The 25,124-nt window shown below is 44.6% G+C and overlaps 1 protein-coding gene across 1 annotated transcript in view; it reads left to right on the plus strand.

Moving 5' to 3' along the window:
• Positions 1–25,124, plus strand: part of cpne2 (copine II) — a 276,356-nt gene that overhangs the window by 13,894 nt on the left and 237,338 nt on the right. The window contains exons 2-5 of the mRNA XM_041191951.1: positions 10,428–10,622; positions 21,316–21,495; positions 21,592–21,666; positions 23,612–23,683. Of these exons, the coding sequence (XP_041047885.1) occupies positions 10,452–10,622; positions 21,316–21,495; positions 21,592–21,666; positions 23,612–23,683 (498 nt within the window). The 5' untranslated portion in view covers positions 10,428–10,451. The remainder of the gene's footprint in view (positions 1–10,427; positions 10,623–21,315; positions 21,496–21,591; positions 21,667–23,611; positions 23,684–25,124) is intronic.

Genomic DNA, 25,124 nt, shown 5'->3' on the forward strand with positions numbered 1-25,124 from the left:
ATGAAGTGAACTCTTTTTTTAAAAAGGAGATGTATTTATTTTAGTGTGAGCAATATGCATTAACTTCACACCCAAAAGTTTGTATGTTTGACTTTGTTCTTCTATCACATATAAAAGTTTGAACTTTTCTTATCATCGTGAAAATCATTTCTGTCACAACTTTCACCCGGGCAACTGTGAATTATGGACCTTCCCTAATAAAACAGCTCAATTTGTGATTTCCTTCTTCCCTCGCGTTTTTCTCTCCATATTGAGCATTTCTTGGGTCAGTGTTCTATTGACATGTGCAGACTTTTGCCGTATTATTGAATACGGCAAATTGCGCAAAACTGGATACTGGCCTAATGCACACATCCCGAGCAACACTCACTCAAGCAGTAGCTTTGATATTTTTGTTTTTAAAAACAAATGTCAACTCATTCTGAACTGGGGGCCCCAAGTACCTCCATAACTGCCAAACTGAGATTGCACACCAGGTATCAAATTGGGACCTGTCACAGCACATAGTGTTTTGACTTGCTGAACATTTGCTGAAGACGCAGGTAACTTGAGGTCAACCTGATGGTCGAATACTGAAACAATTGCTGCCCGTCTTTTTGTGTTTTGTTTTTGGGATGTGCGCATCGCTGACAAAGCCTTGTATGGTGATGTCTTTTTGAAACAGTGCAACTGACTTGCTCAATCACTTCAGAGGGTAGTTAAGAACCAACCACAGTAGTGTGGCTTCGGAGTCACATGCAGGCCTGATCAGATTAGGGTGACTAGGCTTCCTTTCTTGAAGGAAATGATTGTCACCAGTTGGGGTTTGGCAACAATTAAATAGTTTTATGATCAGTGCTGTAGATACCAGAATTTTTATTAAAACTGAATTCAAATTCTCAAACTGCAATGGTGGAATTTGAACTTCCATTCTCTGGACTACTAGCCCAGTAACATAACCACTACATGATTGTGTCTCTAATATGTCTCATCATTGTAGCTGTAAGTACATAATACAAAACTTTGAGCACTGCTTATTTTTCCTTTACAAGCAATAATTTTACAATAATTTGTGATGAATGAAGCTTAACTTTTGAGAAGACACAGGAGGCTGACGAAGTCTCTTGGATCGAACAGATTGAGGCATATGATAAAATAAGGTTGTGGGTCTGGAGGTTTCTTCAGTGAGCTTTACAGCAACCTACAGATGGAGTCTATTAAATGACAAAGTCGCACCTCATTAACTCTCCTCTGCTAATGAGTTTGAATCAGAATTGCCAATGTTGGGAGCAATGTTGTAAGGAATGCTGAAATGTGCACCCCAGGTGAGTAGACCAGGGGTGTCCAAACTAATGCCCCAAACTCTGAAAGCCCCATTATATTGTACTTATATTTATTGCTGGGGTTTGACTTTTTTGAATTTTGTGAGGCTGGAGCTAAAGAAAGAGCTGTTTTTATAATACTGTCACCTCGCTGGTAGATAAATACTAAATCAGGACCCCCAGATGGTGTCAACAGCTTTTGATTGATGCAATTGAGTAGAACTTGGATTTAAAGTTAGATTTTTTTATTGTGGGCACTAAGTCTTTATGGCACATTGCGATGAAGGCAAGGAGAATCCAAATGCAGAGACACTCGTTAGTGAGGGTGTTGTTTTGTGTTTGGAGTTAAGGTGCCTAGATGGGACAGGGTGTAAGAGAGCTGCACCCTACATTCTTTTGTTCATGCCTAAAATGAACCAAAAAAACTTGTATTTTGATATCCCTCATTTTTAAGTAACAGAAATAATCCTCTTCCAAAAACTAGCATTTAAAACTTCCCACAGTGCATGCACCATCTGGATGCAAAGTCAGTTTTTTATACATATTTTTTAAAAGAAACCAACAGTTTGTTGAACTATACCAGTCTGTCGCCTAATCTGAGTTCTAGTGTACACCTTTCTCACTCTACTTCAACTTGCTCTGACAGGATCAGAAGATCCTAAAAATATCTTCACCATGTGTGAAAATAAGAAGCAAAGTGATGGTAAAAGAGGAAGGCATAAACTGAAATGACAAAGTAAAAAGACGTCAATAAAGCACTAGATTCAAAAGCTGAAAACTGGTCCAAGTGCAAGATAGGACAAATCCAAAATAAGTTGGAGAAACAGTAAAAGACAATGAATAACAGAGAAGTGCAAGTTTTAAGAACAAATGAAAGAGCCTTCCCCACAAATGAATAACAAAATGTTCCTCATAGTTGTATGTGCAAACATGTACAGGCTAGTCTGCTTCTAATGCTCCCCCCTCCAGCCAAAAGTGATCAAACATTAGTGATCATTGTTTTTCTGTTTAATTGCTAGCTTCCTCCTTTATCAAGCTGAGTGGATGAGATAGTGATGTGATACAAACAGGCTCACAGCATAATGCTTGTATATCATTCGGGGCATGCTGTGTGCAGCTGTTGGTTTGCAGTCTGCCCAATCCTCTTTACTTTGTTTCTACATGTAGTTAAATAGTTTTATAATTTCCATCAAATCAGCTTGGATTGAATCTTTTGTAAGAGATACTTGTGTGCACAGACTGGGCTTGCCTAACCAGACTAAGACACAGAGTAATTATATACAATAGTGAGTGTGGAGATTCTTCACTGAGGTTCAGGCATATCTTTGAGTCCATTGCACGGCACTCCCATCTCATTATCTTCTGAGCTTGCTCACGATGGGCCTGTTTTGTGCTTCACTGAAATATCCTGTTTGCCACGTTCAACTGCAACATAGCAGAAGCTGAAGCGTTGCTTTTTATTAAAATTAATACGCACTTTAAGGTATTGGGGGACTAAATTGGATAGCCCCCAAATGGGTGTGGGAATGGCAACCTGCAATGAGCCCACGCCTGTTCAATGTAATGCAAGCAGTAGGCCAACTTTATGCTGCCGGCTCATTAAAATGATTGCTGCATGCAGCCAGCCTGGCTGCAGGGGGCCCAAAATCGAGCTTACATTGTTTAAAGTGAGCGTGAAACTCGAAAGGAAGATATGTTGTGGCTGGAGCAAGTGCAGGCAGTCATGCAGGAAGTGAATTTGACCTGGGGAACAGTGAAGAATGGCCTAATGTGGTAGAACATGGGCCCTGACATTTGCAGAGTGTTGTACCGCAAGTCTTAGTAGAGGAAGTGGAAAGGAGGGATGTCCTGTATTGACAGGGGCCTGGCAAATCTTTCTTTCCCAGACTTATTTGGCACTGGAGAGCTTTTGCTGCCCAAATTGGTGGGCCTTTCAGTGCTCTGATTGGCTATTTGGCCAGGATGCTCTGATTAGCTAATCAGAAAATCCAAGGATGCACTCAATTTGGATGCGCTTTCTTATGTGTGGCAGATTGGAATTTCCTGTTTAGAAGAATTCACTTGGCTAAAATGAATTTGCCTTTTATTGAACTCTGGAAATCACTCTGAAAAAAATTGGCGACTTTGATTTGAATACGAAATGCTTGTGAAAGAATCAGGAGTAATGGCAATAGTGGTGGTAATTTTTGGACATCACCACATGGGTTAATTTTGAAGGAGTTAAAGGGGGTAGAGTGAGAGAGATAAAGTGGAAAAGGAGAAAGGGAGAGACAGAGTGAGAAAGGGGGAGAGTGAGAGAGACAGAGTGAGAAAGGAGAGACAGAGAGGCAGAGAGTGAGAGAGAAGGAGGGAAAGGGGAGAGAGTGAAGAGCCATAGTGTGGGGGGGGGGGGGGCGAGAAAGAGTGAGACAGAGTGAAAAGGGTGAGATAGAGAGACGCAGTGGAAAAGGGGAGATAGAACACTGAGTCGGAAAGAAGATAGACTGAGAGAGATAGAGTGGGAAAGGAGGGGGAGAGAGGGAGAGAGAGAGACAGATTGGGAGGGGGGAGAGTCAGAGACCGAATTTAAGGTGGGAAAGGGGGGAGAGTGGGTGAGAGAGAGACCTTCTAAATGAGAGTCTTTTTAAAAATAAAATCTTTTAATTTGCTGACGATCATAAATGATTTAGAAGTAATTATTTCACTTGGATTGCTAGCACAGAACCAGAGGGAAATGAGTTTAGCCTCAAGTTAAATATAAGTTTTTTCCTCACCAAACCTTAGATATCCTCTTCATCGGCTGATCTGACAGGGCTCGAGTTGTTGTGGCTATGTTGAGGTCTTCTTTCAGAAAAGGTTGGCGAAATATCTGAGTGAGAACAGGATTGAATGATTAACAACTGCATTGGACACATTGGTTCATGTGACTGTGGCAAGGTTGGTCAGATGTTATGTGTGGATTGCAGGAGGCTAAGAACATTTGGTCATCTTGCTTCATGATCTTTGGTGATCAATGAGTATTTTCAGCAGAACTTTCTCTCAGTGTGTTAAGTGGATAAGGTAGAGTCCATGACAGGGAAGTACTCTCAGTGCCCAGAAGATTTACCCTTGAACAAGTTAAATACCCAAAAAGGCATGGTAAGGTGGCAAAGTGCCTTGAGTTGTTAAAGAGCTGCAACTTAAATGATTGGATATGGAGTTATGGCTTATTTCCTTTTATCTTATGAGCACCAAGGTTAGCTGTTGTGGGGAGAGGGGATGATAGGAGAATGAAGACGAAAGTAGGGGATAAAGTTTTCACTTTGGATGCAATCAACAATTCCCGTGCAAGTATTGTGCATTTTTAAAAATGTTTTACTCCCTCCAAGTCATTGCACACGCTCATTTGCATATTGCTGAATGCCATGAATGGCATGAACCAGCACTGAAAAAACCTTAAGGGCACCTTTTATATAAAAAAACTTTAAAATATTTCTTGATATATTTAGGAGTGGTAACCTGATGCCATTTGATTAATACAGCTGGAAGTGGCTCTGTTGTACAAAGTAGACATTTTAAATCAAAGTATCAATCCACCACTAGTGAGTAACCTGATTTTAAATTATTGAGCATGACTTCCTAAAAATAAACTATTTCCTAGTTTGAGGTATGGTAGCCAGTTCCTTCGTAAATTTTTGAAATGTTTTTATTCAAAAGCTTTGAAAGTGCTTTATTAGTGTCCTCCTGCCCAATAATTCCAGCTTAATTTTTGGTTCCTCCTCAAAGTCTGCAGATAAGCACAGTTAGTGGAAACTCCTGATGATGATCATCTCACCCTGGGCGAATGGCCAGCTCAGTGGTGGGGTGGCCTCTAGCATGCTATTTTTAAAACTAGTGCAAAAGATCACAGAAACTCAATTTGTGCTTGAAATTCCGCAATCTCTTTTACTGGTTACGCCAATATTAGGGAGATTTGTGCCACCAAACCAGCACAAACAAGTAGAAACTCTAGGCCAGGATACTTTTGCAGAGACAAGAAGAAATTCAAGGGTTTGTCACCCTTTGTAGCCTATTTTCCAATTTCCAACTCAAGAATGTAATTGGCAGGGGTCTGGTAACGGACAACCTATTTACCTCTGCTGCATAAATGGCTCCATGAGATACCTAATTTGCTGGTGAATAAATATCACAACTGAAGTATTGCATCCAGTTCTGGGCACCACACTTTAGGAAAGATGTGAAGGCACTAGAACGAGTGCATAAAAGATTTCTCGAGAATGGTTCCAGGAATGATGAACTTCAGTTATTTAATAGATTGGAGAAGTTGGGATTCTTTTCCTTTGGAGAAGAGAAGATTGAGAGAAGATTTGATAGAGGTGTTCGAAATCATGAGGCGTCTAGACAGAGTAGATAGGGAGAAACTGTTCCCATTGATGGAAGGAACAAGAACCAGAGGGCACAGCTTTAAGCTAATTGGCAAAAGAAGCAATGGTGACGAGGAAAAACTTTTTCATGCAGCGAGTGGTTAGAATCTGAAATGCACTGCCTGAGAGTGTGATGGAGGCAAATTCAATCAAGGCATTCAAGAAGGAATTCGCTTATTATTTAAAAAGGAAAAATGTGCGGTGTTACGGGGAGAAGACGGGGGAATGGCACTAGGTGAATTGCTCCTTCAGAGAGCCAGCGCAGACATGGTGGACAGAATGGCTGCCTCCTGTGCTGTAACAATATGGGTGAGGGATATAGATAAACTACACATTAGCTCATATTGCTTTAAGCTAATGTGGTTTCTGTAGAAAGTTACAGCTCAGAAACAGCTCATTTGGTCCAGCATGGCTGCATCAGTGCTTTTTTTCCATATGAATCATCTGCTGTAATCCCACTCTCTGTTCACTTCTCATGTTCTTTTAATTTTGCTCTTTTTCATATAACTAATTCCCCTGTAACAGTACTTGTTTTGAAAACTGCAGCAAAAATTTCACATTCTAATGACCCTCTGTTTTGAAAAAAAATTTCCTAACTCAGTTTTAGTTATTTTTTGTTAGGCTACATTTGTGCCATCTTGCTACCATCTTGTCAGTGGTTGGAGAAACTCCCACTATCATACGATCAGAGCAGCTTTTAATCTCGGCTCCAGGAAAGAAAACCTAACTTCCTGTGTCTCTCTTTACAACTGTAACCCTTTTGACCCTGGTAGCATCTCAGTCAATCTGCACCACATTCTTTCATTTTGCTTTTATATTCTCTCTTTAATAATGGGTTGGTACTTAAGGCGTATTTCCATCCATATTCTTGCTTCCCAATATATTATTCCATATTGTCAAAATACTTGTTTTTCTGCATTGAACTCCATGCATTATCTATTGTTAGCTTTTGTGACCTTCTTTAGTCTGCCACCATCATCATCATTCTTCATCAGTCTGCCATATCCCCAACTTTGACGTTGTCAGTAAATTTTATTCCTTCGGTCCCTGAATCTAGACTATTGATTATATATGGTGTCTAAGGCCGACCCAACACATACGCACATGGGAAAATCACACATCATTACTCAAATTTTTACTTTCTGTCTTCCAATATTTCTATCCATGTTTCCTTTAATCTCAAACGCCATTATCTTTGCCGTAAATCTGTTGGAGTACCTTATCAAGTGTTTTTTAATGTATATGAACCACATCCTTCTCATTCCCTTAATCTATCCTATTATTTCCCCAAACAATATTGTAAGTTTGATCGATTGCAATTAGCCATTAGAAATTCATCCCTAATTAATGTATTTCTTCAAGTGCGTAGTAATTTCATCTAGTATTATAGACTCGAGTAAATTATCAAAATTAAATGAATTATCATCAGCTGTCTCCTGTCTCCTTTCGGAGAGAGTCCTGTCCTCTGGCATCTGCTTTCTCAGAATTTTGGAAAATTATAGTAAGATCCTGTGCTACTTCTTCCCTCATTTCCTTTGGATTATTACATATAAGCCATCCACTCCAAGTGACTTGTATGTCTTGATGACGACAACAGGAAGAAGATTTGTTTAGTGCTTTTAATGTGGAAAAATGTCCAAAGGCCCTTATTCACAAAAGTGTAATCAAAAGAAGATGGATGACAAGCTAATGCAGGAGCTATTAGGAAGAATAACCAAAAGTGTGGTCAAAGAAGTAGGTATTCCAGGAGGTGGAGAAGCAGAAAGCTTTAGGCAGGGAATTCCAGATTTTGGGATCTCAGCAGTTGAAGGCTTAGAAACCGGAAAAAGGAAGAGGCCAGAGTTAGAGACAGTGGGGAGAATTTTCTCCCTGACGTGCGGGCTGGGCGAGAGCAGGTGCGGGCGGGCAAGCAACCTATTGCCGCCCGCGATCAGCTGTGTGCCGCCATTTAACGCAAGCGGGCCAATGAAGGCCCGCCCAGTGTGACACACACCCGGAAACGCTCAGCACTCCCTGTGCGGGCGGGCGGAGGAGGGAGAGTCGGGGCATGTGCGCGAAAGAGCGCTGAAATCTCCCTGAGGCATGGAGATTATTTTCATTTTGAAAACTTCAAAAAAAGAATGGAAAAAATTATAGACATGTCCCCTCATGTGACAGTGCCACATGAGCTGGGACATGTCAATGGATTGTAATAAAACATTTTATTTGATTTATAAAGCCTTCATGAAACCTCATCCCACCTGTGGATGAGATTTCATGATAAATGCGAAGGCTGCCTGGGCTCTTTGCCTGCCCGCCAACCTTAAGGTTGGAAGGGCAGCCCTGCTAATTGTTTCAATTGGTTGTTAAATGGCCTTAATAGGCCTTTCTCAGTTCGGCCGGCATGCAGCCGACTCCGGTGCATGCCTGCTGAACTGAAGATCAGAATGATGCGTATTGACGTTGGAACGCACACTCGACGTCACCACGCATCATTTTATGTGTCGGTGAGCAGGGCCTGCCCCCGCATGCCGACCAGAAGATTCAGACCAATGTTCCTTCTTAGCAGTGTGACTGCGCAGCACTCCACACCATCTTGGCCGCAAAACAAATAGACAGCACACAGCCAACCTTCCCTTTTGCAGTGCACATGTGGTGGTGCAGCAATCTTAAAGGCACTGCGCAGTACAGCAGACAGGCTGCACATAACAAAGAAAAATGAGAGAGACTATTGTTTATAGAGGAGAATTTGTGTGAGGGGAGGAGGAGGTTGCAGAGACAGGGAGGGACAATGCCATGAAAGGTCTTAAAAGCAAAAATGAGAATTCGCAGTTCAGAGGCATTGTAGATCATGAGGAGAGGGGTGATGCATGAGCAAGACTTGACAGGGGATTAGGAGATGATGGCAGGGTTTAGCATCAGATGGTGGAGGATGGGCAGCTGCTGAAGAGAGCATTGAAATAGTTGAGTTTGGAGGTGAAAAAATCATGGATGAAGATTTCTGCAGCAGAACGATTGAAGCAAAGAGCTGCCAGTAGGTGGCCTTCAGAACAGGGTGGGTGAGATCGATAGCTCGCCTTGAGGGCAAATCACTCAGAGTTTGCAAACAGACCGGTTCAGCTGAGAAAGTGGTTAAGGAGATGGGTAGAATTTGTGGCAAGGATGTGTTTTTTTAAATTCATTCATGGAATGTGGGCTTTACTGGCTGGGCCAGCATTTATTACCAATCCATAGTTGCCCTTGAGAAGGTAGTGGTGAGTTGCCATTTTCAAGGGCCTTCTTACTCTGAATAACTTATCTAGTGCAATTTCTCTTGAAAATATTTGTCTTGGTTTTCAATTAATCTACCCTGTAAGCACTAAATGTTTGTTTAAAAAAAACATACTTAATCTAATCTTCCTATTCACCCATGGACTGCTCCCACTTCCTTTTCCCTTATTGAAAAGTATTTGGCTTGCATCCTTTCTATTTCCTGTTTCAATACTGCCTATTGCTGGTCTGCAGTTCTAATTGCTAATTCTTCTTCCATGTGATCTGGACCAGATCCTTTTTTATTGTGCTAAAATTTTTCAGTTAATTACCCTTTAATTTTCCCTTTCATTATACTGAATTAAATTATTTTGTGGTCACATTTCCCCAAATATTTCCCTACTTTTAGGTCTTCTACTTGCACTGAATGAGCTCATTACACAGAACTTGGTCAAGAATCACTTCCTTCCTTAGAGTAGCAGCTCAGTGACTGAGAAAAAATCCTGAATGTGCTTCATAATTGCTGTATTTCCGTAATAAACATTACTGCACTTAGGTCAATAGTCCAACATCCATGTTAATGCACATTACCTTGGGTGGAGAGAAACCGAGGTCACTCACTAAGTTGTCATCAGTAGACAACCAGCTTGCATTGTCACAAGCATGTATATTGTAAGAGAAAAGGGAAAACATCAGAAATAAGCAGATCTTAAGTCCTGAGAGAATGGATTAAACAAATGGTACTACAATAAGTCATGATTTCAACATAGTGAGGGTGCTGGAAAGTGAAGGAATGTGTAGGATGATGATAACTGGGGATTAAGAGGAATGAATGAGGAAAGTCAGAGGACCAGTAAAAGTTGTATCAATTAAAAAAAAATGTTATGAGTAAAATTGCAATGCAAGAGAGACGCTGGAAGCTAGAGTTGAGAGATCACATTTTATTGCATATATGCAGCAGAGTGAGAGGTGTTGAAAAGCCTCCTCAAATCTAACAGAATAGGTATTGAAACCTTGGGCACATGGCTTTTTTTGAATGGTAGACTTGCTAAAGGAAAACAGCTCCTTGGAGGCAACTTTATCAGCTGAAGGAAAAATGGGAGCTCCATTTGAGAACAGAAGATTGTGAGGCCAAGAATGTTAAATAGATCTGTAAAGGCTCAAGATGGAGTGAGCAAGACACAAAAATGATTTGTTAGTTGAGCATATAAGACAAGTTTATCTCAACTTTAGAAATGTGACCACTTATTATGTATTCTCATTTAGTTATGCACACGTCATAGCTGTTTTTAACATTATTTAAAATTTAGGGTACAATTTTACTGCAGGAGCTAATTCAACTGATAAAGCTTAATGTTAATTTAAGATGATTTTGAGAGTCTGCATTCAGGCTTTTGGTGTCCATAGAGCATGGTGCCAATTTGTTGCACTTTGTTATCATTATGTGGTCACTGTTGAAAATTGTAAGGTTTAAATTACATGGAGGCGTCATTTTCTTTCTCTCTCAAACCCACAGATTGGTCTGCGGTGAATCGGCTCCATGGCGTACACTCTAACCCCAGCTCCTGCAGCCCTTGTCGGCTCAGCCCAGTGCTGTGTCTGTAAAGTGGAGCTATCTGTGTCTGGCCAGAATCTCTTAGACAGAGATGTCACATCTAAATCTGACCCATTCTGTGTAGTGTTCATGGATATCAATGGAAAATGGTCAGAGGTAGGAGAACAATTATTTTGCTGTGTGGGTAACGCATTCAGTTTCAGACTGTTCAGTCAATTGGTAAAATGTTTTTTTAATTAACATGTTTTCTGTTTGCAAGGGTTCAGCTGGGAAACATTGCAGAAAATGGAGAGGAATAGAAGGGAACAAAGTGACCAAGGGAGAAGAGCGGAGAGTAGAAAGGGCTGGAAAGTAACTGTAAGTTAGAGTTAGAAAATGGAGAAGCATAGAAAGTTCTATGGGTTTCCCTGCCTAATTTTAAAAGGAAATGGGTAGTAAGTGGGAAAATAGAATCTGCCAAGAAATAAGAGCAGGAGTAGGCCATTCGGCCCATTGAGCCTGTGTTGCCATTCAGTGAGATTATGGCTGATCTGATTATGGCTTAACTCCACTTTCCTGCCTGCCCCCCAAAACCTTTAGCCTCTTATATCAATCAAAAATCTGTCCAACTCAGCCTTAAATATATTCAGTGAATCAGCCTCCACTGCTGTTTGCGGTGGATAATCCCAAATATTAAGAACCTTCTGAGAGAAGAAATTCCTCCTCATCCTCATCTTAAATGGGAAACCCCTTATTTTGAAATTGTGCTTCTTAGTTCTAGATTCCCCCTCGAGAAGAAGATTTCTCTCAGTATCTTTCAAGCACCCTCAGAGTCTTATGTTTCAATAAGATTATCTACTTTTAAACTCCAATGAGTATTGGCCCAACTTGCTCAATGTTTCCTCTTAAAATAACCCCTTCATCCCAGGGATCAGCCAAGTGAACCTCGCCTGAACTGCTCCAAATGTATGGATATCCCTCCTTAAACAAGGCGACCAAGACTGTATGCAGTACTTTAGGTGCAGGTTCACCAAAATGGGGGATGTGACATAAGCAGCCTCTAACTGTTGGGAATTCTATTCCAAAATAAGGAAGGAGAACAGAACAGCAGCCTCACCTCTCTGGCATGGGAGGCTGACACGGAGCAGGTCAGCACATCTGGCAACCACGTCCGAAATGCCATCCAGTGCAGGAAGAGGATGAATGACCTCAGCCATTCCACCAGAGTAAGTCATCCTTCAACTCCCTCCAATATCAAACTCTCATCATGGCATCATGCACTCAAACAGCTATTCTCTTCAGGGATTTCACACAACCATTAGTGGGGGACACATATCAACACTCATTCTCTCCCCAAGATTTTAACATCACCACCATCCTATCTATCATGTTGCTCGCACTCCATCCTCTAACCCTTCTGGGAGGGCTCACCACACACAGGGGACATGGATCTCACCCAACCTCTGCTCCATCCCTTCTCGTCACACGCCTTTCTTTATTCTTCATACAGGCCAAGCTGGCACACACTGGGTGCGAGAGATCTCAGACTGAGGGAGGGACAGCCAACATCATTGCCTTCACTGAGTTTGAGGAGGCTGCAGCCTAGCTGATTGGGGAGGACAGGGATCACTCCTGCAGGGAAGGGGAGATCAGCCTCTCCCACCAACCTGGTATGGATCACAGCTCCATCACTCCATCAAATCCTGACAACCACAGTGAGTCACATACAGTTTTATCTAGTTCATGCTCATTAGCTGAAACTCTATTTTCTATTTTCTAGGCACCAGCAGATTGAAGCCCCTAAGCCAGTCGAGTACCGGTATGAGCCCTCAGACAACATCCAAAGGGGAATCTCCAGAAAAGCCGTCAAAGCGCTTCCATGCACCCCCCACCAGCTCAGAGACACACATGTCGGTGGGACACAGATGTAGATTAGGCTCGGGCTCACGTTCTGGAGAAGACCTCACTGACACGTCCCCACAGAGTCGGAGGCAGGGACAGCCGAGGTCTCTGGCACATGGAGGGCTGCTGAAGACCAGCCACCTGCTTAATCCGAGTCAGATGATGAGCCTCTGGAAACGGCCGCCAACTCAATGCTGGAGATGCAATGACAGGCAACGGAAAATCAGGCAGAGATTTGACAGTTACTCAGCAGGCTAGAGCAAACGATGGAGGAATCTGTCTGCTTTCTGTCAGGTCATGGCTCCGACCTGCGAGCGCCCCAAGGTTGCCATGGTAAGGCTGTTGACCACCATGGAGACCTTGGTCTACCAGATCTTGCTGGGTTTGTGCTCAGCCCTGCACTTCATGGCCACACACCCTGGTGGTCGCCATCAAGATGAAGGCTACATGAGGACGAGGCACCTTGACCCCCCCCCTCCAGGTGCAGGAGTCAGGGTGGGGCCCTTGGGCACCCGTAGGGAGGATGAGCATCAGCCGGATACCCCGGGGGCCTCCTCTCAGGACACTCCAAGGGTATACAGCAGCTCACAGCCCCCTCTGCCTGTGACCCTATCTACCCCAGCTTTTCAGGCTGCTGAGGGCGTTTCTGCCCCTGAGCAGGTGACCCTTATCTGGCCTGGGTCCTCCGGGCCTCAGGTCACCACAAGGTGTCCGCCAAGGTCATCACATCACATACATCAGGACATAGCAGTCAGCAGGCTGCCTCCAACTCTGCTGTGGATGTAGGGGCTGCACCCAGGTGTAGCGGTGGAGTTAGGAAAGTTAAGAAAAGTTGATATCACTTTTGGGCAATGGGTGTGCTATACATATAATGAAATTGCACTTTTGTGAATACATTTGATGGTTATGTGAATGTTTTTGGAACTGAAGGCTTTGTGATTTTGTACTTCAGAATTCTCTTATTTCAAGGTTTAGCCATCCTCCCACTCAGTGATCAATCATGTCCCACTGAGATTCACATTCCTGAGAGGTCAACCTCGGTTGAACTAGTCTCCACACCCTTGTGTGAAATCAGGGAGTTGTGTTTAAATTATTATTGGGGGGTGTGTGATGTAAGCATTTCTAACCCTTCTTCCTCAAAGAACACCATTGAGTGAGAGCAGCTCATCAGCATTGATAATCTAGTGGCATTTGTGACTCCTCAGTGGTAGTAGAGAAAGCAAGACATGCATGGGAGGGGGAGATCCCTAGGCATGTCCACATCTCAGTCGCAGCAGTATTTCCATCAGTAGATGGTGGAAAGCCAGTGAATCTTGCAGCTTGGCTATCTTCGTCCAGAACAAACCTGACCTAATGATGGGCCTTTCTGTAAAAGGCATCTGTGACCCCCTTAATGCATCGACGTGTTGTGGACTGAGAGATGCCGCACAGGTCCCCTGTTGATCCTTGGAAAGAACCAGTGGCCAAGAAATTTAGTGCTGCGATCACCTTCAAAGCCACTGGCAGGGGGTACCCTCCAATTCCATGTGGCACCAGGTCTTCACGAAGAATGTGGCATATGTGATGCACCAGAGCTCGGGACAAGTGCAGATGTGCAAGGCATTGTGTCTCACTCATTTTTAAGTAGGAGACTCTTCTATGATAAACTTGTAGGCCTGGTGAGTTGCCCCCATTGCCTGGGTCTCTCCCCCTGACCTCCCTGTTCATGCTCTGGATCCGCTTGACCATGTCCTCCCTGCGCACAGAGTTACCTCTCCCGCCTTCGCCTCTTCCATTGCATTAAGACCCTGACAAAGTCAACACTGAGCCCTGGATCCAAATGCGCTTTTGCCTTCTCTCTGAAAGGAAACATTGAAGACATTAAACATTAAATGTGGAAAATTGCCCAGTTATGTCCTGTACATGAAAAGCAGGACAAATTCATCCTGACCAGTTACCACCCCATCAGCCTACTCTACATCATCATTGAAGTGATGGAAGGGATCATCAACAGTGCTAACAAGCGGCACTTGCTTAGCAATAACCTGCTCACTGACACTCAGTTTGGGTTCTGCCAGGGTCGCTCAGCTTCTGGCCTCATTACAGCCTTGGGTCAAACATGGACAAGAGAGCTGAACTTCAGAGGTGAGGTGAGAGTAATTGCTCTTGACATCAAGGCAGCATTTGACCAAGTGTGGCATCAAGGAGCCCTAGCGAAACTGGAGTCAATGGGAATCAGGGGGAAAACTCTCTCTTTGGTTGAGTCATTCTTAGCACAAAGGAAAATTATTATGGCTGTTGAAAGTCAGTCATCTCAGTTCCAGGATATCATTGCAGGAGTTCCTCAGGGTAGTGTCCTCAACCCAACCATCTTCAACTGCTTTATCAATGACCATTCTTCCATCATAAGGTCAGAAGTGGGGATGTTCGCTGATGATTGCACAATGTTTAGCACCATTTGTGACTCCTCAGATACTGAAGCAGTCCACATCCAAATGCAGCAAGACCTGGACAATAGCCACGCTTGGGCTGACAAGTGGCAAATAACATTCACACTAGACAAGTGTCAGGCAATGACCATCTCCAACAAGAGAGAATCTAACCATCGCCCTTTGACATTCAATGGCATTACCATCACTGGAACCCCCACTATCAACAACCTGGGGGTTACCATTGACCAGAAACTGAACTGGACTATCCATATGAATACTGTGGCTACAAGAGCAGGTCAGAGGCTAGGAATTCTGCGGCAGGTAACTCACCTCCTGACTCCCCAAAGCTTGTCCACCATCTACAAGGCACAAGTCAGAAGTGTAATGGAATACCCTCCATTTGCCTAAATGAGTGCAGCTCCAACAACACTCAAGAAGCTTGACACCATCCAGGACAAAGCAGCCTGATTGGTATCCCTGCCACAAACATTCACTCCCTCTACCACCAATGAATGGCGGCAACAGTGTGTGCCATCTACAAGATGCACTGCAGGAATTCACCAAGGCTCCTTAGGCAGCACCTTCCAAACCCATGAACACTACCATCTAGAAGGACACATGAGAACACCACCACTTGGAAGTTTCCCTCCAAGCCACTCACCATCCTGACTTGGAAATATACTGCTGTTCCTTAACTGTCGCTGGGTCAAAATCCTGGAACTCCCTCCATAACAGCACTGTGGGTGCATCTCCACCACACGGACTGCAGCTTCAAGAAGGCAGCTCACCATCACCTTTTCAAGGGCAAGTAGGGACGGGTAATAAATGCTGACCCAGCCAGTGACGCATACATCCTGTAAATGAAAAAAATTAGTGATTCAAGGGGCAAGAAAGTGAAGCTCAGAGGATGACAGTTTTAGGGGGCAGCAGAGCAATTGGGCGATTGGGCAATTTGTACAAACTCCTTGTGAAAGGTGACCAAGCGCAGTCACTGGTGGAAGTGGTCATAGCCCCTTGCAATACCTTTATTAAGGTGTGGACCAGCATCCATTATGGTTCAAACTAACAGCACATCCTTGCAGTGCGGGTTAGGGAATGATGAGCTGAGAGCTCAGCATACAGTCCAGTGGCTGAAGCTGTCACCAAGTAGAGTGGGGCGGAGGTGGGTGGGGTTTCGGACAGCTAATGAACGCACTACACACTGGTCATTCAAGTGGTGGCCAGCACTCTCCTGCATGAATGAAGGGGCCTTCAGGCTGAACCAACACCTATGCTAACCCACTTGTCTGCCTCTTTGATCCTGTAGGAGGAGAACATCAGGATCATGGAGCCTGGTGATTTAGTGGTATGCCTCATGGCTTACAGAGACCAGAGAAGAAGAAGAAGAAGAGTGCGGTGGAGGCAAAGGGAGGAGTACCTCCCTCATGATGAAGGGATGTCAGGGCCTGCTGCGCAAACAGCTGAAGATCCACAGTGAGCCATCGCTCGTAGGCACATCGCCAGACCGAGGATCCATAGATGGCGTCTGTCATTCCTGCAAATGACTGAGAACCACCGAAGACGGCGCATGTCTAGGGAACTGGTTGGTCACATCTGCCACCTACTGCAGAATTTGGCGCCATGGTTACATGGAGGGCATCCACTGCCAGTGACCGTGAAAGTGACTGCTTTGCTCAATTTTTACACCAGTGGCTCCTTCCAGGGTTCCACAGGTGACCTGCGTGGGATCTCGCAAGTCTCTGTGCTCAAGTGTACCCAGGAGGTCTTCATGAAGGCGCAGAACTATGCCCATTTTGCCCTGGATCAGGAAAGCCAGGAAGCAAGAGCACAGATCTCCAGTTTTCCACTGGTGCAGGGTACAATCGACTGCACTCAAGTGACGCTTAGATCTCCGTGGCATCAAGCAGTCAACTAAGTCACCTACAGGGCCTTCCACTCACTGAATGTGCAGCTGGCGTGCGACCACCACAAGCACATCCTACAGGTCTGTGCACAATTCCCAGGGAGTGTCCACGACGCCTATATCCTTAGCAGGTCTCAGATCCCTGACATCTTCCAGGGTCCAGACAGGCTGCAGGGTTGGCTCCTCATGGACAAGGGCTACCCAAAGAGGACGTGGCTGATGATGCCCGTGTGGTGGCCTCAGACTGCAGCAGAGCGACGGTATAACAAGGCTCATGCCGCGACCCAGACAATGGCGGAGCAAATGCTAGGCATTTAGAAAATGAAGTTCCGGTGCCTTGACAGATCTAGTGGAGTACTGCAAACATTCTGCAGAGGGTGTCACACATCATCATTGCTTGCTGCACGCTCCACAACCTGGTGCTGCAAAGTGGGCAGGACCTTACTGAGGAGGAGAAGGAGGAGCTGCCGATTGGAGGACGTCAAAGGGGATGCTGATAATGGGGTCCTCGAAGGCGAGGATGCCGGCAATGAGGCCATTGCACTGGCATTCTGTGAACATTTGACTCCTGTGTGGCTAATGGTAACGCACATACCCTCAGTGCTCAGGCTCATATCATGGAGATGCAGCGGTGGCCCTAAAAGTCACTAGATTCCAAGAAGTTGATGACAACATGAGGTGAGGTCACTCCTTAGATCGTCTGCGAATGTCTGACTCCTGCCTGGCTCGGGACAGCTTGCTTGCACTCTGTGATCAGGGTCATATCATGGAGACACAGCGTGAAACTTTAAATACACCTGATCCTTTGTCAGACCTCAGCAACTGAACCCTTCAGGAGCACACCATCACTGATCACAGATGCTGAAGGGATGAGTGGGCCAGCCCCAACTAAAAGGTGCTGAGAGCACACAGAGAGAATGCTGGAATTCTGTGACACCTGCCCATGACATTCTGCAGCAATAACAAGCACCATCGATCTGGGTGGATGGCCCTGGGGTGTGCAGCTGCTGATCCTCCTCCCTATGGGTGCCCGTGGGTCCCTGGCCAACCCCTTGAGGGTGAGCTTGAGATTACCTGCCCCTGTCTTGCATTGACACTGTTAGAGGCCAACCATGGCATTAGCGATGGAGTGCAGCTCATGCAGCAGTGCAGGACTAATGTCCTGGACCAAGGTCTCCTTGGCAGCTGCCATCCTGCCAATGCTGACCTCGGTGCATTGGCATGCCGGCGCTATCACCTCAGACTGAAGGTGGACGAACTCCTCCATCGTGCTTTGCAATCTGAGGAATGCAGCGGACATCCCTTCCTGATTTTCCCGAGATTGCCTTTGGAGCTCCAGCAACTGAGGTATGACTGAATCCAGAGGCTCCTCATCTGATTTGGACTCAGCAGATTTCTGACCTCCAGCAGTCCTCCAAGTGCCGGGAACCTGGGAAGTCCCTGCTGTCGCCTGCTGTGGATCAGACAGTGTGATGTGCTCACCAGATTGGGACCCCAAGGCTACTCTAGAACTAGGTCCCACTGAGGTGTGTGGCTCTGCGCTAGTGGAGGGTGTGGATGAGTGCTATGATGGGTCTTCTATTAGGGTGTCATCAGATTCCTCTTCCAAGGTGTCTTCAGGACTTGAGTTGAGGACCTGGCTCATGGACCCCTGGACTGCTTCCCAGATGTGCCTGCAAAAGCAAGGGGAGATAATTAGTGCATGGCAGAGGACTGCGGCACATGGGAACTCACTCATAACATGATCATCTGATGGATGTTGCACTCCTGAATCCTCCCTTGGCTGAGCACCGCCGACCTCACCACCTGCACAGGAACTGTCCAGCTCGTTGTCGATCTGATTCTGTTTTCAAAGTCTGTGAGGGCCTTCACCAGTCTGCAACCTCTCCCTTTTGTTCTGTGCCAGCTTGTCCTGCATGAAAACAGATGGAGAGAGTGTATGCCGGACGCCTGCCAGACCAGATGAGAAGAATGCCTGGCATATGTGGGTGGTGAGTGATGCCATGGACAGGATGAGGACATGATCCACAAGGCAGATGAAGGTGTGTGTGAGAGAGTGAATGGTGATGTCCCTTGAACTGGCAGCGAGTGAGATGCCTGTGGAAGTGTGATGGGCTTGTGTGTGTGTGAGTTAAGAGTGAATAGTTGGTTGCCTTACCCTGGCAGCACGGATGAGATCATTCATCCTCTTTTGGTACTGGTTGGTGAACCTCTTCTGTGTGGCATTGGCACTGACCATGACTGCCACCGGCTATCAAGCCAGATTGGTGACGCTGGTGGGCCCCTTACAGCCAGAGCTGGGGTAGAGCACATAGCAGTGGACTCCAATGATGCCTAGAAGGCATCCCAGGGAAGAGTCACTGAATCGGCGGATGGGGTGGGGCTGCAGTCTTTTTGCCTTTCGGGGCCATGTCTTCTGTGGAGCAGTCCTGGGTTGGAAGCACTGAGAGGTGAGTGCGTGGCTGTACTTTAAATATAATGCCCAGAGTGAGTGAGCAACGAGGTGACAGTGTGCTGGGCGACTTGGAGGCCGCCTGCCAGCAGAGTGGCATGGTTCCTGGGAATGCACGACTAATGAGGCAGGATTGGGATGATATGGCATGAAAACCCATCATTGTGGCCAGCTGGTAAAACATCCTTTTTCCCGCCCGCTACCACACTTAGTGTAATTCTGGGATGATTCCGTCCTTGGTCAAAGAAATAGGATTTAAGGAGAGTCATAAAGGAGTAGAGGGATGTGGAAAGACAGAGCGACTTAGGAAGGGAATTCCAGGGATTGTGGCCTGGGTAAATAATGGCCCAGGTGGGGAGAGAGAGGAGGAGATGCACAAGAGTCAGAATAAGAGTTTGACATAAGGGGGTTGTAGGGTTAGAGGAAGTTGCAGAGATGGGGAGGGGCAAGGCCATAAATTGATTTAAACATGAGTATGGAAAATTTAAATTTGAGGTGTTTAGGAACTTGGAGCCAAATGAAGAAAGAGACGATGGATTGGAGTTTGTTATGAGTCCCTAGATGATGTGTTCTGTATTGGTGCAAGTCCATGTGGAAGGGGAGAGGAATATATTGTTAAAAAATGCACAAAACACACGGTACAAAGAAAATGTAGAGAAATCAACACTAGATAAGAGCTGAGAATGCTTATCTATCCCATGTAAAGGCATTTGTTGTGTAATCCTTGAATGCTCCCAAGAGCTGAGGAACTTAACTGCTAAGCAATGTTTATATTGTGTTGAAGTGCCAATTTGGCTCCTAAAACTTGTATCCTGCACTTCAGTTGGGCCATGGACAAGCGTAGGTGGGAAACACAAAGATCTAGGACGAATAAGAGGGGCCCTGCCAGAGATACATAGGATTCTAATTAGAATGCAACAGTTATTTCTGAAATAAAAGCAAAATACTGCGGATGCTATAAATCTGAAACAAAAACAGAAAACGCTGGAAAAACTCAGTGGGTCTGGCTGAATTTGTGGAGAGAGAAACAGAATTAATGTTTTGAGTCCGTATGAGCCGTCTTCAGAGCTGAACAGAAGTGGAAATGTGATGAAATTTATACTGTTAAAGGGAGGTGGGGCAGGTGGAGCTGGATGGAAGGCCAGCAATAGGTGGGAACAAAGCAGGGATTGACAAAGATGTCATGAACTAAAGGACAAAGGGAGTGTTAATGATAGTGATTAGTGCTAGAAAGCAGAATGTCATAATAGCAGAATAAGGGTAACATTGTGTGAAAGAACAACATGGAACATGTAGAGGAGACCACATTGGGAGCAGCGGATGCAAATTGAAGCAGGTGCAAGTGAAGTGCAGCTTCACCTGAAATGAACGTTTGGGCCCTTGGACGGTGAGGAGAGAGGAGGAAAAGGGGCAGGTGTTGCACCTTCTGTGATTGTATAGGAAGGTGCCATGGGAAGGGGTTGAGGTGTTGGGGGTGATGGAGGAGTGGACCAGTGTGTCCCGGAGGGAATGGTCCCTATGGAATGCCGACGGGGATGGGGGGTAAGGAGTAGATGTATTTGGTGGTGGCATCATGCTGGAGTTGGCGGAAATGGTGGAGGATGATCCTTTGAATGCGGAGGCTGGTGGAGTGATAATTGAGGACAAGCAGGACCCTATCATGGTTCTGGGAGGGAGGGGAAGGTGTGAGAGCAGAGGCGCGGGAGATGGGTTGGACACAACTGAGGGCCCTGTCAACCACAGTGGTGGTTGGGGGGAACCTCGGTTGAGGAAGAAGGAAGACTAATTCTGAACACTAAGCAGTATAAAGCACGGCCACAGGATAAGGTGACTAGACACTGGTAAAAGGCAAAATGAACACTGTTTTAAGGAAACACTTCTTCATACAGATTGATCTGTAGCTCAATTGGTCTTCAGGGTAGTAGAGGCAACCCATCACTAGCCACCCACACCCATCCACCCCCCACACGTTGGATTCATGCAAAAGTCAGGTATTGTGATGTTTTTGTTGAAGGATGAGGTAGATGGACTAAATAGCCTCCCCTCATCTCTATCTCCTGGAACACAAAAGTTAACCTTGGCATGTCATCCAACATGTTCGCCAGTGTCTATCAAGAAATAAATGTCCAGCATAAGATTACTTCTGTTCTATAACATGAATGAAATGAAACCTTTCCTATTGTATATGTTCTCCTCTGACAGATTGGCCGAACAGAAACAGCCATGAACAACCTCAACCCAGTATTTGCCAAGAAATTTGTGGTCGACTATCATTTTGAAGAAGTACAGAAACTGAAATTTGCCTTGTTTGACCAGGACAAATCCAGTAAACAGCTTTATGAACACGACTTTCTTGGAGAATTTTCATGTACTCTAGGAGTGGTAGGTCTGACTTTTCATATGATCTTGAGTTATTCCAAAGCAGCACCAGTCTTCATTACTTACCCAATAAAAGTAAATTTTTGATTAATGACGCAGATCGTTTCAAGTAAGAAGATGACGCGGCCACTTATTCTGACCAATGGGAAACCTGCTGGAAAAGGAACAATAATGGTACAGTTAAAATTAATATTGAACATCATTATTAAAGTAAAATAAACTCATAAACCAAGTTGTACAAAGAATACAAACTTGGTGAAGAAAACAGGCCAAGTAGATTGACCATTCTGACCTGATCTATTGTGTTGAGATTTTAACCCAGTGAATTAGTATGTGGAGTCGGGCGGGGGAGGGGGTTAATGCGGGGAAGAAATATAGTCAGGGACACCAAAGTGTCTTTATATAGCTGATCTGAGTGTACTTAAAACACAAGTGTCCAAATGAACCTTTGAATTGTACACCTGGGCCCAGATTTTTGCCATGACAGAGAGCCTCTCTATCGTGGTAAAAATAGCGGAAGTGCTCAAAAATTGTAAGTTCTGCTCTAAACATGGCAATTTCCATTTTCATGGGTGTGGGAATGGGGGTGGGGCACGATTCACACACACACACGCACTTTACAGAGGCAGCTGGCCATTTAAATCATCAGCTGCCTCCACTCAAGTGGGACTTTGGTAGCTTCTGAGTGTGAAGCCCAAAGTGTGCAGATTAGACCTGGTAAGAGCAGGCTGAACTTTGTGGATTTGTTTGGATTACTAGGGTATCCTTTGGAGAGGTAAGGTACCCCTTTGGATATGATCCTGGGAAACATTTGGTGGAGGTCGGGTGCCTTTTGGTGGAGGTTAGGTGGCCTTTGGAATTGTTAATAGTAGGTGTAATTGTGCATAATAAGTGCATAAAATCATTACTGTCAAGCTGTCAACAGACCTGTCAAAATCAGCTGTCAAAAGTATCAGAAGCACTGGTCAAAGCAAGCTATCAAGCTGTCAAGGCATTTAAAAGTCCTGCTCTTTAAATATTTGAAAACAGAATCTGGAATTATAAAAAAATAATTACTTGCTGTTTCATTTTGATGTTGACATAAGCCTGAGGGCTTCCATTACTGGATTAGTCTTTGTGACTGATTTTACAACTGTCCATTATCACAATAGGTTCCTACCGTTTCACAGTTTGATTGACAGCTACAAGTGGTTATAGATTCTTTAATATGGGATAAATTCCAATTCTTGTTATAAGGGATTGTACATTTGAATGAAACTTTGCTGTCATAAGACTTTATTTAGTTGAAGGAATGTAAATGCAGTAAATGGGTGTCTATGAATGTGTTTTTCTCAATATAATGAAGTTAGCAATGGACACTTAGAACTTTATTTTATCTCATCTCTGCATGGGTCCTGAGGTCTGCCCATGGTGGATACTAGATGAGTTGGCATGGTAGGTATAAGAGCAAATGGTGGTGGGTGGAGGGGCATGGGTTGGCATGAGTTGACACTCAGTTGGCATAGGGGCTCCAAAGGGTCATGGTGGCATGAGTGGAGGGGCATAGGCTGGCATAGAGGTTATAAAGAGCTATAGGGGATGGTTAGGGCAGAGCTTGGCATGGAGTTATTAGGGGCTATAGGAGCTGTTTGGGGATCATGCCTTGGCATGGGGGGCATGAGGGCCCATGGTGGGGTAGGTGGGAGCATGAGGTGGCATGGGTTGGCATGGGGGGTGTGTGAGGGGTGAGGGAAGGAGTGGTGTTTCATATTTTATGCTTTTTTGTACATTTTGGACACAGTTCCCCAAGGCAGGCCTTCCACCCCGCTTTCCTCCGCACCCAGCACCCTCCTCAGTTCTTTCTGGATTTCCTTCTAATCCAGTCCGCTCCCTCCTGGCAGCTATTTATAAAGGTTGGTTCCTTGGACTCGGGAATTTCCCCGTCTCTGTGCACTCAACCTGGGAGCAGAAATCAGGGTCCTGGTCTTCATTCTCACTCCTCCACAAGTGTATTTATGCTGGTATGAGCTCTATGGGATTATAATGTCATCCACCTGGTGTACAGCAAATGTGTTGGTAGGCAACTGACTGAATAAATTTACAAAATGAAATGTTAATACATCTTCTCCTGCTTTTACAGATAAGTGCCCAAGAAATATCAGATAATAGAGTAATCAGCCTCAGCATGGCTGGAAGAAAGTTGGACAAAAAAGTAAGCCTAAACCTATGATATGATTTATAGTGTGCAAGCATATAAATGTCTAAAACCACTCCATTATATTTCTGTCAAATTAAAATGTTCCACTGTAACATTCCTATGAAACCCGGGCAAAGGTTCAAACAGATTTTTTTGTTGTTTACTATAATGTTTTTAAATATCCTCCTCCAGCTCCTGCATTACTTTATGGTGTTCTCCATGAAATGGCTGAGAATTGCACAGCAAATGAATATCCCCCCTAAATTATCTGATTTGTAATTGTGGCCTCAACCAGTTATGGGTTGTGGTGATTCTGCTGATGATGGTGATGATGATGATGGTGATTCTGCTGAGATATCCATCCAGGATCTGGAACATCCAGAGTAAGAATGGGCCTGGGCCAGATAGACTGGAATGAAAGTTTGGCAGGAAAAACTAGCTGAACAAAGGGCTACCTTCAAAAAAGAATTGGTTTGGGCACAGTCAAGATATATTCCATCGAAAGAGAAAGGTAGGGCAAACAAATCCAGAGCTCCCTGGATGAAAAAGGAGATAGAAATTAAGGTAAAGAAGAAAAACTGTGCTTATGACAGGTGTCAGGTAGAAAATACAGTTGAGAACCAAGAGGAATACAGAAGGCTCAGAGGGGAGGTGAAAAGTATATAAGAGAAGCGAAGAGGGATTATAAGAAAAGACTGGCAGCCAACATAACGAGGAATCCCAAAGTTTTCTATAGGTATATAAATAGTAAAAGGAGGAGTAAGGCCAATTAGGGACCTAAAAGGGAATTTACACATGGAAGGAGCCATGGCTGAGATATTAAATGAATACTTTGCATCCGTCTTTACGAAGGAGGTAGACCCTACCCAGGCCATGGTGGCAGATGAGGAAACCCTGTCACTAGAAGGTTTCAAAATTGATAAGGAGGTTGAATAGACTTTCAGTTCTTCAAGTTGACAAGGCACTGGGACTGGACGAGATGCATCCAAGAATATTGAAGGAAGTGAGAGTAGAAATTGCAGGGGCACTGCCCATAATCTTTCAGTCTTCCCTAGACTCAGTGGTGGTGCCAGAGGACTGGAGAATTGCAAACATTATACCCTTGTTCAAAAAAGGTTGTAAGGATAAACCCAGCAATTACAGACCACTTCAGTGGTAGGCAAGATTATAGAAACAATTATTTGGGATAGATTTAGTAGTCACATGGAAAAATATGGGTTGATAAGGAAGAGCCAGCATGGATTTTTAAAGGGGAAATTGTGTTTAACTAACTTGCTGGAGTTCTTTGAAGAGGTAACAGAAAAGGTCAATGAGGGTAATGCTGTTGATGTGGTGTACATGGACTTTCAAGAGGCATTTGATACAGTGCCACACAACAGACTTGTGAGAAAAGTTATTGCTATTGGAATAAAAGGGACAGTAGCAACATGGAGACAAAATTGGCTGAAAAATAGGA

This window comes from Carcharodon carcharias, chromosome 7, assembly GCF_017639515.1.
Source record: "Carcharodon carcharias isolate sCarCar2 chromosome 7, sCarCar2.pri, whole genome shotgun sequence".
Classification (NCBI taxonomy): domain Eukaryota; kingdom Metazoa; phylum Chordata; class Chondrichthyes; order Lamniformes; family Lamnidae; genus Carcharodon; species Carcharodon carcharias.